The sequence below is a fragment of the Stegostoma tigrinum genome, chromosome 3 (genome assembly GCF_030684315.1).
Source record: "Stegostoma tigrinum isolate sSteTig4 chromosome 3, sSteTig4.hap1, whole genome shotgun sequence".
Classification (NCBI taxonomy): Eukaryota; Metazoa; Chordata; class Chondrichthyes; order Orectolobiformes; family Stegostomatidae; genus Stegostoma; species Stegostoma tigrinum.
Window position 1 is genome coordinate 27,706,111 of NC_081356.1, and position 13,945 is coordinate 27,720,055.

At 39.7% G+C, this 13,945-nt stretch overlaps 1 protein-coding gene across 2 annotated transcripts in view; it reads right to left on the bottom strand.

Moving 5' to 3' along the window:
• unc45b (unc-45 myosin chaperone B) overlaps positions 1 to 13,507 on the bottom strand; it is a 70,144-nt gene extending 56,637 nt beyond the window's left edge. The window contains exons 1-5 of one of the 2 annotated variants that reach the window (XM_059643948.1): positions 13,375 to 13,507; positions 8,818 to 8,979; positions 7,960 to 7,996; positions 7,298 to 7,473; positions 5,341 to 5,430 (exon numbers count right to left, since the gene is read on the bottom strand). In XM_059643948.1, coding sequence (XP_059499931.1) covers positions 5,341 to 5,430; positions 7,298 to 7,473; positions 7,960 to 7,996; positions 8,818 to 8,979 — 465 coding nt within the window. In that variant the 5' untranslated portion in view covers positions 13,375 to 13,507. Of the gene's footprint in view, positions 1 to 5,340; positions 5,431 to 7,297; positions 7,474 to 7,959; positions 7,997 to 8,817; positions 8,980 to 13,351 lie in introns of both variants that reach the window. The other variant, XM_059643952.1, reaches the window with a different exon arrangement.
• Between the last annotated feature and the right edge of the window lie 438 nt (positions 13,508 to 13,945).

A 13,945-nucleotide genomic window follows, 5' to 3' on the forward strand; every position in this document is an offset into this window, starting at 1 on the left:
CATATGAATGCTCATTGGACGCAGTTCTGAATAGATTCATTGAGCTCACTTCTGTGGTGAAGGAGCTGATTTATCAAGAGCAACTTAACAGGTTCGATCTTTATTTAGAGTTTAGAAGAATTGGGGCGATCTTTATGAAACAAATAAAAATGATCAGAAAATGTTTTCACAAGTGGTAAAGTCTCGAACTAGAGGACGCTGTCACAGAGCAAGTGGACACTCATTCAGAAAGGAGCTGTAAAGTAATGTCATCTCCCAGAGAGGGATGAATATCTGGAAGTCTCCACCTCAGGGAGTTTTGGAGGCTAGATCACTAAAAGTATTTAAAAAGAGGAGATAGATTTTTGAAATATCAAAGTGTTGTAGGATATGAGGGGCTGAAGTGAGAAATGAATCTGGGGTAGATCCGTCGTGGTCTTACCAAACGGCAGAGCAGGTTTGAGGGGCCTGTTTCTGCTTCTCTTTATTATGTTCTTGATTTGTGCACAGTAGGAGACATCGATACTAGAAGATCATATAGAGTCATACAGCAAGGAAACAGACCACTTGTTCCTGTTTTAGTGAGGCTGATTTGGAGGTTTAAATATTGGCCAAATATTGGGGTGAACTCTCTCGCCTTCTTCCAAACATCAGGCATGATATAACCAACATCCTTCTGAGTGGCCAGAAGGCAACAATTCAGAAGCCATGTCTTCAGCAGTGCAGAGCTCCCTCAGAACGACACTGAGTCCTACACCTACACTTTGTTCTCAAGTATCTGGAATGGGATTTGAAAAAAAACAAAAGTCTGAGTTGTGAGTCCTGTCGGCTGAGACATGTCAGACAGCCTTGGAGATAAGCCGAACTGACTGTGACACCAAAGCAGATGTCCGGAGTCATTTAGAAAAAGGAAATCAGGCTATTTGGCAGTAATTCAGTGACAATTTTTAACCAAGTGAGCATTGATTTTCTTGAATGAAAACAGATTATTCTGGAAAAGCTTAGTGGGTCAGACAGTATCTGTGAAAAGAGATGCAGATTAAACATTTCTTGCACTCAGAAAATTAACTCTTGCTTTGTCCAACTCTTATTTTGCCGAGGACTTTGAGTTTCTCCTGTGCTTTCTGCTTATATTTCAGACGTCAACAGTTGCACTATTTTACTCTTTTTGATTTTCGTTCTTTTACATTTTAGCATTAGTAAAGTTGTGGGCTGCATTTTGTTTGTGTATTTTGTAACTTAATTCGCATTAGCACATTAACATTTGAATTCAGATGATTGTATGAAATCTGTCACAACGAGCAGAATCTTATGGGCTGTAAAAAATGTGGGACATGGTGAGAATCTGGAAGATTCACATGAGAAATCTAATGAGGCCTTTCTCAACATCAGGAGCAACTTGTTGCATTTTCCAAAAGTGTTCCAGACATTGAGAAGTGATTCCCATTCGGGAGCCTAATAAGGAGATTATTGCTTGTTAGCAACCTCATTAACTGCAGATCTTACCTCATTACCATTGGGTCGGATGTTGCCGCAATGGTTAGCACTCCTGCCTTGCAGTGTCAGGGATTTGGATTTGATTCCAGCCTTTGGATGACTGCCGATATGGAGTTTGCATATTCTCCCCATGTCTGCTTAGGTTCTCTCTGGGTGCTCTGGTTTCCTCCCACAGTCCAAAGATGTGGAGGTTAGGTGAATTAACCACGATAAAGCGTCTGTGGCGACGAGGGACATGCAGACCTGGTGGATTAGCCATGGTAAATGCAGGATTACATGGACAGTAACCCATGTAATTTGGAGGGTTACTATAGACTTTATGGGCCAAATGGCCTCTTTCTGCACTGTAGGGGATTCTATGATTGCTCATGTGCAGCCTATTATCTTACTACCAGCTGCGTCAAAACTGGACATTGAGGAATTCTTGACATAGAAGACTAGGCAGGGACCAGTCTCTTGCTCACACCTGAGGACCTTCATCTTGGATAGCCGGCACACTCCATATGCAGTGGCCACCCTCACACATGTCGCAGAGGCTGGCATTCAACGTTTGCCGGACTCTCTGCATCGCCATGGCACATCTCAAATCTGTTTGAAAGATAGTATATCTTAGGATGCACCAGCCACCATCATTGTAATGCTGCTGCAAGGTCGCGCTACATGTAGAGGCAGAAACACTGCTCTTGGACTGGACAAGACTGCATCTCTGCACTCACCACCTTGAACCTACTTGGATGCCCGCAGCATCCCCATCTTGCCTCACCTTTTTCCATTTCACCCACACCCCCGCACCCAGAGCTACCAGTCTCTCATTACAACATTCTTGTCATGCCATTGTAGTGCAGACACAGACAAGTAGCTTGTTAGGGTTGTCAACAGTCCTCAATCAAGTTAAAGGAGAAACCTTTGAATCAGGGTATTCTGGCACAGTAAGTCAAGGGGAGCCTCCATTACTAGTGCAGGAGCTTGGTCAGGATCATCTCTGCATGAGGAGGTGAGGAGCTTAATGTTAGGCACCTCATCACCCATCTCAGCTCTTTCTGCTGGCTTTTGGGCTGATTTTTCCTGGAATTGGATAAAGGGAGGTAATAGGAGAGATTAAAGTGTATCACACAACTCTTAGTGCTGGTGCAGGTGGGATAAAAGGTGGATAGGTGGCTCGAGTGAGTCTGTGAGGGCATGCAGGTTCAGTAATATGAAGGTTGAGTGAGTGATGATGATTCGTGTGAAAGTGAGTGTGCTGGAATTTAAGTCTAGGTGCAACATGGGTGCAGAAGCAAACATAGAGTGAATGTGAGGCATTAGAGACAAGGCAGTGGCACTTGGTGAAATAGACAAAGTGCTGGACATTGCACTAGATAGCGGAGACTGCACTGAGCTGTCTGGCAGGGTTGAGTATCATGGTAGCCACTGCTAGTCATGGGGGAGCAGGGTGTCTCTCCTCTGCACAAGCCCCAGGACCTTCAGGTGCCTGTCTGCAAAGTGGGGTACCAAACTCCCCTTATCTGCCACACCCAGGACAATGAACCATGCAGTGCAGCTCTGGGCTTATCTGGGTGCACAACCATCTTTTAAAGATGGCAATGGTGCTAGTCATGCCGTGGCATTTCAGGATATCAGGCGGAAGCAAGTTCTTTTGGCTGTGGCAAGTGGGAGAATTGAGCTAATGTCAGATGAGAGGGATACCATAGGAATACGGTAGATAATGAAGCGGGTTTGGGTTGACAGAGAGAAAAGAACTTGCCAGAGGCATGGCAAGAAGCTCTCCACAAAACCTGATACATTTGACTCTTTCCAAACAGCAAGGAATCACCACAATACCCTGTAATGCCAGGTAATTTGTGCTCAATCTTTGGTGTTTTTGAAATGGATTCTGCAGATTCCTGGCTACTTCATGTTATGTTTCCTTATTGTTTAGAAGCCAATTGCATTGAAAATATGAGGTGTTCTAAGTTTACAAGTAAACATTTAATTAATGGAAAAGTTAGTGGCCATGTTGTGCATTGCAGTGAGACTGGCTTGATAGAGCAGTGAAGTCCCTGTAACCTCCACCAAACCTGCCACGATCAACCCTCCCAGACAAAATGACAAAGCTAAGCAGACCCACTATTCCACGTCTCATCTATAAGCGACATAATGGAATAAGTTGCTTTAAGGCAAGTCTTCCACCCTACTCTCAGTAGAAAGTCCTGCCTTAGATGGAGAGTAGCAGCTTTTGCTGTAACTACAGAGGGTTCTACTATGTTGCAGAGCACCACTAAACCCTGAATCAGGGTCTTGCAAGGACCTGACAGTTTGGACCCAGGAATTTGGTGCTGAGCGAGTTGGTGGCTAGATTCAAGAGGATGGGAGAAGGAGGGCTGTGGCAGGAGCTGGCCTAGGGCAGATGGCTCATATGGACCCAAATGGCCACCAAGAAGATTTCCCTCCTTTCCTGGCAGTAGCAAACACAGCTAAAGCTTTTGGGCTTCCCAAATGTTCTCTCCACTTGTTACCACTTAAAGGTCACAATCGGGCAGGCTGCGTCCCTCACTTCCTTAAAATTTCAGACAGGTTGTGAACAGGGGAGCTGATGGTGGGAAAGCCAGGCGCTGATTTCATTTTGTCCTCCTAGCCCCCTCACCATCAAGCCTGCTGGTAGGAGAATATAAAATGCAGCCCCTACATTCCAACATCCTTCTATCATAGATCATCCATGCATTATAAAATTGCACCTTTGATTTGCAAGTCGACATCAATCAAGGATGTTATGGAGAAATCTATTTGGAGTAGATTTTTACTCAAATTGTACCAGAGAAAAGGACATCAGTTCTAAGGAAAGTGTGAGGCTTTCTTTCTTAGAACAAAAAAGGAGTGGGGGAGATTGGACAGAGGTGTTCAAAATCTTACAGGGTTTTGATAATAAGAAGGAATTGTTTGTTATAACAATCCCAATTGTCCAGTTTTTTGCACAAAGCTAAATTCCTTTATTCCTGATGTGGAGGTGCTGTTGTAGGACTGGGGTGGACAAGGTCAGAAGTCACACGACACCAGGTTCTAGGCTGACATGTTTATTTGAAATCACAAGCTTTTGAAGCCTCAGCCCTTTTTCAGGTGTTAGTGAGTGAGATAGTATGAGACATAGACTTTATAAGTAAAAGATCAAAGATTCACATCACTGATGAGGGTGTATTAAACAAACCTAAGATGCTGTTAAATCTTTAATCAATTAGAAGGTTTCATTTGATTACTACGTATATGTAAATCCCTAAATTCCTTTCAAGCCATGGTCCTGAGGGAACTAAAGGTTTTATTAGTGTAAAGAAAAGGTGACATTTTCACATATACATATTAATCAATTAAAACCTTCTAATTGATTAAAGATTTAACTGCATCTTAAGTTTGTTTAATACCTCTCTTACTAACACCCAAAGAAGGACTGAGGCTCCAAAAGCTTGAGCTTTCAAATAAGTAAACTTATTGGACTATAACCTGGTGTGGTGTGATTTCTGATCTTGTCTTTTATCCAGGTAGCATTTCAGCAAATGATCTTTGCATCTGCTCCAAAGGCTTTGGCAGCTGTGTAGTGCACAGAATACACCAGCTGAAACTGTACAATCAATAATTTATAAATATTTAGCATATCTTTTTATATATTAGGCCTCTGCTTTATTAACATCCTTTCAACATTCTCTACTGGTGTCAAAGATATTCCATGTGCTTTAATCTCGAGGTCTCTCTGTTCTTGCATCCTTTTTAAAATTGAACCATTCAGTTTCTGCGCAGGGATGCAGAAAGACCAAGAAAAAAAGAGGAGGTGAACACCTTGAAAAGAGCAAATCCCACTCTCTGCCAGTACAAAAAATGTTTGAGAACTGGACAAACCTTTTCCTTCCTGTCTTTGTCAATGTTCTCATCTAGCAAGATCTCAAACATCCGCTCTACCCTGGAATCTGTGGAGAACTGAATCTTTAGCTGTTCGAGGGAAAACATTGTAATGTTATTATTTCAAACATAGTGAGTTAAATGTAAAAAATGTAAATGTAAGAAGTAAAACGTTTTATTTGATAAATTAGATTTTAAAAATGTATAGACATCAGACCATATGAATGACCCATCTCCCAAGATCCAAAAACTTGTAACAGGATCTGTTTAAGTATTGGAGCCTCCCTCATTCAATGGGTTGTCTCAGATTTTACGCACAGCTATGAACTGTTGCATCAATGTATGACAAATTACATAATCCTTTTCAGCACAGAAACAAGCTTTTCTGTCCACTGTCCATTCTGGTGTTTATGCTCCACTCGAGCTCTCCACTATATCTCCTCATCTCATCCTATCAACACCATACTTTTTCTGAAGAAGGGTCTAGACCTGAAACGTCAGCCTTCCTGCTCCTCTGATGCTGCTTGGCCTGCTGTGTTCATCCAGCTCTACACCTTGTTATCTCAACACCATGCTCTATTCTTTTCTCCCTCATGGGTTTGCTGAGTCTCCGTTTAATACGCCATCACATTCAGCTCAGTTACTCTGCATTGTAGACGGTCCAACACTCTTCACATAACAATGTTCTTTTGAATTCTTTATTGAATTTATTGGTGATTATCCTGTATTCAAAGATTCATTTTGATTTATCCCCCAAAAATCAAAACATCATCTCTCTATCCATCTACTATATCAAGCTCTTTGATAATTTTAAAAGCTTCTAACAGATCAGCATTTAAGCTTTGCCTTTGTAGAGCAAAGAGATCCAAGCCATTGAATCTTTCTGAATAGAACTAATCCCTCAGTTCTGGTTTTAGACTGTTGTATCTTCTCCAGTATCACCATATCCTTCATATAGAGTTACAGAGATGTAGAGCATGGAAAGAGACCCTTTGGTACAACTCATCCATGCTGTCCAGATATTCTAAATTAATCTCGTCCCATCTGCCAGCATTTGGCCTGTATCCCTCTAAATTCTTCCTATTCACATACCCATTCAGATGCCTTTTAAATGTTGTAATTGTACCAGCCCTCAACATTTCTTCTGGCAGTTCATTCCATACATGTACCACCCACTGCATGAAAAAGCTGCCCCTTGGGTCCATTTTAAATCTTTTCCCCTCTCACCTTCACCCTATATCTTCTAGTTTTGGACTCTTCTATCCTGGGGAAAAGATCTTGACTCTTCACCCTAACTATGTACCTCATGATTTTATAAACTTTTAATAAGGTTACCCCTCAGCCTCCAACAATCCAGGGATAATAGCCCCAGCCTATTCAGCTTCTCCCTAGAGCTCAAACCCTCCAACCCTAGCAACATCCTTGTAAATCTTTTCTGAACCCTTTCAAGATTAACAACATCTTTCCTTTAATAAGAAGACCAACAATGAATTTGTAACATAGAAATCAGAACTGTACACATTACTTCAAGAGTGGTTCCAGTTTCGGATAATTCCTGTTTTCTGAATTTAAATGATTATCATTTGAATGTAGGAAAAGGAGTTGGACAAATAAAAATGGCATGGGAGGGCATAGCTCCACTCACATTATTTAGTAACAAATGTTCAAAGTTGCAAAACATTTTGCATTGTAATGACGCAGAATTTTCAAAACTTTCAAGGATATTTTGAGAGGCTTGTTTACATTTTACTTTAAAAAGAAGAATCTATTAGAATCTGAAAGCTCTAAAATGGTCAGATAACCTTACGAAAAGAATTTCAATATGTTTTGTAGAGGTTATGGGTGGACACCAAACCAATAAAAAAAATTGCCCTTGAATTATTATTTCAAGTTCATTTCTCTGGATGTAGCAATAAAGCTACACTGTTTAAAACACAACTAATTTTTCAAATCTCACCTTCTCTTGAATGTCATGATTCAGACGTCGCAAGGTTTCTTGAAATGTTTTGTTATTGGGCTCCATCGTGGCACACCTCTGAACGTCTTTGAAAGCTTGATCCAGCTTCCCTAACTTCTCCAGTGCCTGGCTACGCCTGTAAAGTGCTTTGATGTCTGATGCGTCCACATCAATAGCTGACAAGTGAAGCAACATGTTATTTTTTACGATAAATGCAAGTAGGCCGCCCTTCGTTGCAGCCAGCTACAATTTGTTTATTTTATTTACATAGTGCCTTTCATATAGTGTAACATCCCACAATTTTACTGGAGTATTTGACATAGTGGGGTGGAAAGTGATATTGAGATAGGTGACCAAAGGTTTGTTCAAAGAGTTAGGTTTTTAAGGACCAAATTAAAGAGGGAGAGTAACAGCAACGGGGATATTGATACAATTCCAAAGCTTAGGGCCCAGGCAGCAGAAAATATGCCTGGCACTATTGGAATGATGGAAATTAGGAATCCATCAGACGCCAACATTGACAGAGTGCAGATAACTAGAAGGGCTGTGAGACTAGAAGCAATTATGGGTTATGGGGGCACGAGCCGTACAGGAATTTAAAATCAAGAATGACAATTTTAAATTGAAGGCTTGTCAGTTTGAAAAATAAGAAGTTGCTCTACCTTTTGAGGCATCCGAGGCAGCAGGAACATAACTTTCCTTTAAGGAAGAAGGAAGAACGAGTTTTTAATATGACTAGTGGATTTTATGATATTTCTGAGCCATTTTTCACACAGTTCACTGCAATACATTAAAAACATTGGCCAAATCAATTGCGTACAGTTGATGACCCTCCTGCCAGTGCAAACAGCTCCTCCTTACTTGCTATATCCGAGCTCTTCATAATTTTGAACCCTTTGTCAAATATTCTCTAATCATTCTCTGCTGTAAGGACAACAATGCCAACTTCTCTAGCCTCCTGACACAATAGAAAGTCTTTTGTTTTGTTTGTACTCCAGGAGAGTAACAGTGTTGTGGGTCAGTTCAATGGATGCATGACATTGATGAAAGAAAAGATTAATATTTTTGAGATTATTCCTGCAAGTTTATTGAATGACAATCTCATACTTATCGCTGGCAAGTATAATGGAGGTGCACCATGAGCAGCTACTTTATACAGGTGTAAATATATTATCCTCGCTTGTTGTATGAAATTGTTAATGGGTATACAAGGACGATAACAGTGATTTCACTACAAATTCTCCACAAAGTTCCACCTGCCCATCCTGCAATACTTATACTCCAGGAAACTAAGGTTCAGCTGCAAGATTGATATATATGACCTTCAATTTCAGACTAAATGCCACCATTTTACTTGTAAGTAAATTAGACCACCCACATTATGTTATTTACACTCACTCAGGGATATCAATATGTATGTATCGCTTTAATTGCACCAAAATACCAGAACACAGAATGAATAAGCATTTGCCAATAATAACGCTAGTTGTTTCAGGGGGAGAAAAAAGTTGAGACCAGACCTTTTTCAAATGACAAGCTGCTCTGTTTCTATAAAGTACAGCCAGGACTTTCTTGTCCTTTGTCAGTTGAATAGCTTTTGTGTAGCATTCAATTGCTTTGTCATAGTCTTTGTTCTGAAAGCATTCATTGCCATTCTCCTTTAATTGAAGTGGATCTTCCATCTGAAAGCAATGTAAAGCAGAAAGGTTACAGGAAAAAGATAACCAACTGTTATAAGAGAAAGAAGTTCTGAAATGTAGTCCAAGGGCAGCCATTCAATTCTTCTGTCTGTTTTGCTGCTTGCTGCGTACTGAATGTAAAAGTGTCACTGTAAGGAGGGAACTACATGGGCCTGTATAGGATTAAAACATTCACACTCCATACAAGTTCAGTTTTGCAGCTCCCTGAATAAAGAACGGGAATTTCTCTTTTAACCCTTAATCCAAGCATTGAATTCCCACACTAGTGTGGGCGTTAACTGCATTATTCATAAATTCACAGAATGATGCAGCACAGGAGGAGGCCATTTGGCCCATTTTGTCAGTGTCAGCTCTTCGAAAGAACTCTCCAATTAGTGTTGTCTTCTTTCTCCAACACTCTGTGAACTTCTCCGCATTCAAACATGTACAAAAATTTCCCTTTTGGAAGTTCCTATTGAACTTGTTTCCATCACCTTTTCATGCAGTGCATTCTAGGTCATATCAACTTGCTGCACAAAAGAGAAATTCCTCCTGTTTATTCCTCTCTTTGTTCTGTATTAAAACATGGAGAATCAGAGGATGTAGGTTTGTAGTAAATCTGCATCCTCTAATTCCCCATATTTACTTTATTAAAAAATTCATAATTAAGAATACCTCTATCTTATACACCCTGTTCTAAGGAGAAAACATCGGCTTCAACTCAACTCCTGAGAAAACGTTTTTCCCTGTCCTATTCCAGTCAGTCAATCTCTTCCACACATTTTCTTAAGCTTTGCCATCCTTCCTAATGACAATAAAACAGATGGGAAGGCAAGTGCATTGCACCTGCAGAGAGTTGTATACAAGTTAAATAAGTGAGCAAAAACTGAGTAGATGGAATATAATGTGGGGAAATGTGAAGTTATGCACTTTCCAAAAGAATAGAGGAGTTAAACATTACTTAAGTGGACAAAGTATGCAGTACGCTACAGAACAGAGGGATTTGGGAGTTCTTCTCCATGAAACACCTAGTTTGATGTGTAACCAGGAAGGCAAATGGAATGTCCATTTCAAATGGAATGAAATATAAGACTAAAGAGGTCTTGCTAAAACTATACAAGTCACTAGTCAGACCACAGCTGGAGTACTGTAAAGAATTTTTGGTCTCTTATCTCAGGAAAGTTATTGGAGGCAGTCCAAAAAAGTTTGATTAGGTTTATACCAGGTATGGAGGGACTGTCTTTTGACTGATCCTCATAAGATTGGGCATGCACACATCGCAATTTAGGAAAATAGAGGTGACCTTATTGAAACATACGAGATTCTTAGAGGTTTTGACAAGGTGGATGAGGAAAGGTTTTTTTAACCCCTTATGGGAGAATCTAGGACCTCATAATAATCTCAGAATAAGAGGTCATACATTTAAATTAGAGATGAGGAGGATTTTTTTTTCTTTCATAGGGTAGTGAATCTGTGGACTTCTTTACGTAGAGGGATGTAGAGGTTGTGCTGTTAAGTACATTTAAGGCTGAGGGAGACAAATGTTCAACCTGTAAGAGAATTAAGGGCTATAGGGTAAAGGCAGGCAAGTGAAGTTGAGGATTATCAAATCAGCCGTGATCTCATTGAATGGTGGCGCAGACCGAATGAGCTGAACTGCCTACTTCTGCATCCACGTCTTATGATAAAGCATTTTGCCGGAATTAGTCACAGACTGTGTCTATGAATTGAGGAACTGAAGCAGCTATTTTCAGATGCTGCATAGCTACAACTTTAATGCCTCATTCCATCAGTTAGTGGGATGCTGCCGTGCAACACTGGGGTGTTGGGATTTCTCTAAACATCTGCTGTTGGACTGCATGCTTACGACATGCAATGAACTACCTCCCACAATCTGGTGCTGTACCAAACCTTGGGTGTAAAGGATGGCTAAGGTGTATATCCTCATACAATTGAGAAGGAACTTGCTGTGTGCTACGCCTCCAACTGTTACCTCTGTGATGCATGTCATTTTTCAGCAAATCATCTTCCTGCAAATGACTATCTACTTGAGGCCTTGTGTAGCTCTGTCTTTGTCTGATGGTATGTTGACTTAGCAAGCTTTTCTCTACCCTCCACTTCCCCCACCCAATTCTCCAATAATTAAGAAGTATTTTCATTGAATGTGTAATTTGTTAACCTGTAGCTTACATGTTATTTCTAAATGACTACTTGCAATAAATCACAGCTAATGCAGTAAAATCTCCCAAGGCAATCAGGCAGAAATTTCACAACATGCTATATTGAGAGACATTAGAACAGGGGATCAAAAGCTTGGCAATTAGATTTTGTATAAGCTTAAAGTGCAGGGAAATGCCATCATAACTTACTCTAACCGAATTGTGGCAAACCATTTGGCAAATCATATCGAAGGCGGGGTGAGGGTGCTTAAAAAAAAATCTATGGGACACATTTGTAAAGTAATTGCTTGATTCCAAAGACAATCAAATACACTTCATGAAGCCATGGTGCAGAGCCTATCATGTTTAATATCCTCAGTCATCAGTTCCAATAAGTTCCAGAAACAGAGAAAAGAAAGATTTGCTCCTTCAGACAGCGATGTGATAGTAGTCGTATAGATAATTTTAGTGAGCCAGTTGAGGGCTAAATATTGATCAGGACCTGAAGGAGAAATTCCCTGATAGTCTTCAAAATATGCCACAGGATCATTCATACCTACCTGAAGGGCAGCTTAACAATTTAACAGATTTCCTCAGTTAAACTTCAGTTCAACAATTTCATTTTAAAAAGTCAGCGTCTCCCATTACTGCACTGCAAACACTAGCCTAGACACTACACTGAAGTGAGACTTGAACACACAACCTTCTGAAAACACAGCCCAATAAGCAATAGCTCTGACATATCATAGGCTGGCATTCTTCTTAACAAAATCACATTTTCAAGACCCTTGTCATTTAAAATTACAGAGCAAAACAAATTGGAAACTCCCCTATTTATTTTTCAGTTGTGGAAACAATGAAGCCCTAAGAGGAAAACCATGAAGCAGTGCTTTTCAAATTTATTTATAACATTATTTGGATATTCACATTGAAGTTTGCCCCTGACAACTATTATGTATTGTATTTCACTTTGTTTTGTAACGTTCTGCTCCTTAAAAGGGAAGATGATTTATCCATTCATTGCTGTCTCATGAATTCTGTGATATTCAAATAGCCACGTTCACTCCTTTCCAAGCCCAAAGTCTCTTTGTCAATTAACCTTTCTCTCCAAAACATATTTAGGAATGATTTTATCCAAGGGCTTATCAAATGAGTCACAGCTTCAGGCTCATGTATATCACCAAAACTAAAGAATCACATTTGTAACAATGTCGCTCCTACTATTCATTTAATTCCATTTAATTCAAGGGAAACTTCACTTGAATTAACCAAAGTTGATCAGAAAAAGACATCTGCCTACTAACTTTATACCCATGTATGTGAATCATTATTTTACTTCCAGGAAAACTAAATTTAACATACACGTGTTCACTGTTTATTTAGTTTTGTTGGAGTTGTTTTGGTAGGTTAGTTACATGATTATATTCCCATTAGATTGCCTTACAAACATCAAATGTTCTCCGCAGTTTGGATCCTTTTGAAGTTATTATTTGTGTCACAGCAGACTTTCATCGGAAAATGAAACAAAAACATTTCTCAAACTCTTGTCACCGAAGGTCAGAGAGCTGAGCGTTTAGTCTGCAGGCAGGAATGCTGCTATCACAAGTCCTTTTAAATTCTAATCACAGTCTGTATCAAACAAAACATTTCAAGAAAACCAGAGGAGCTAACATTTCATCATTGCCAATATAAATACAACAAAAGCAACCAAAATAAAATGGTTTCAACCATCTTTATCCAGATTACCAGTTTGAAACTGTGAACAGCAGAAGAGCACCAAAGAAAGGCCTCACTTATAGAATTCACAAAACCACATGGTTAATGCTTATCTTGCTAGCTTCAGTGCCTCATAATCTACCATATTTGGGCAATAATTGCTGAGAGTGTGCCTTCCCTAACAATTGTCTAAAAACTATTTTATTGTTAGTTCAGTTGCCTACATTAAAGCCTCAATGTATTTTTGTTATTTTGTGCGATTCAAAGTCAAAAGAGCTTGAAGCCAAGGACATCAGATTGTATTTAAGGACATTAATGATAGAGGTGGAGATCCTGCACTAGAACTGAGAGACAATCCATTTACATTTAGTAAGAACCTTGCTGTCCACCTGATCGCCCTGTTTTTAATGTTTTTTAACTTCAGGATTTTATTCTTTTTACATATTTTTTTCAAACATTTGTCAATTAACTGATTGAAAGAAGTAAAAAACATTGCATACAAAGTTCCAAAAAAGTTTCTTACGCCTGCAGGAGACTTGCTGAAGATGTAGCACCAATTTGATCCGGATATTGTGTGCAGTGTCGCACTTCTTTTAACCTGACCTGTTCAGTTCATATATATCTCACTGAAATGGACCAAGGCCATAGTAACGATAAAGGCACTAGCGGGGGCATTTTTCGCTCCCAGAAAACCTATACATTACCAACTACTTTGCAGTCATCAGTGGATGATATTAATAGATACAATCTGAAAACAATAACACCAGATGAAACTAATCACAAGGCCATTTGGGTTTAATTGTCTCAGAATAGTTTATATGTAATATTTACCAGACCCCTTTGAAATGAAGTTAGCACTGTCCATTTCTATTTTGAGAACAGCAAGACAGCTGAGGATTAGGAACAAATGGTGTGACTGATAGACAGACAACTGTTAGCAGCTGCCCTTCCAGTGAATTCTGGTAATTTCCAGAAAGGTAATTTTTTTTTTCAATACATTCACTGATGTACTTCACAAAGATTGATACACATCTTCATGACTTCTCTTCAATTTTCTGAAGGAAGTGAAACTCAATACGCACACAGCTAGTGGT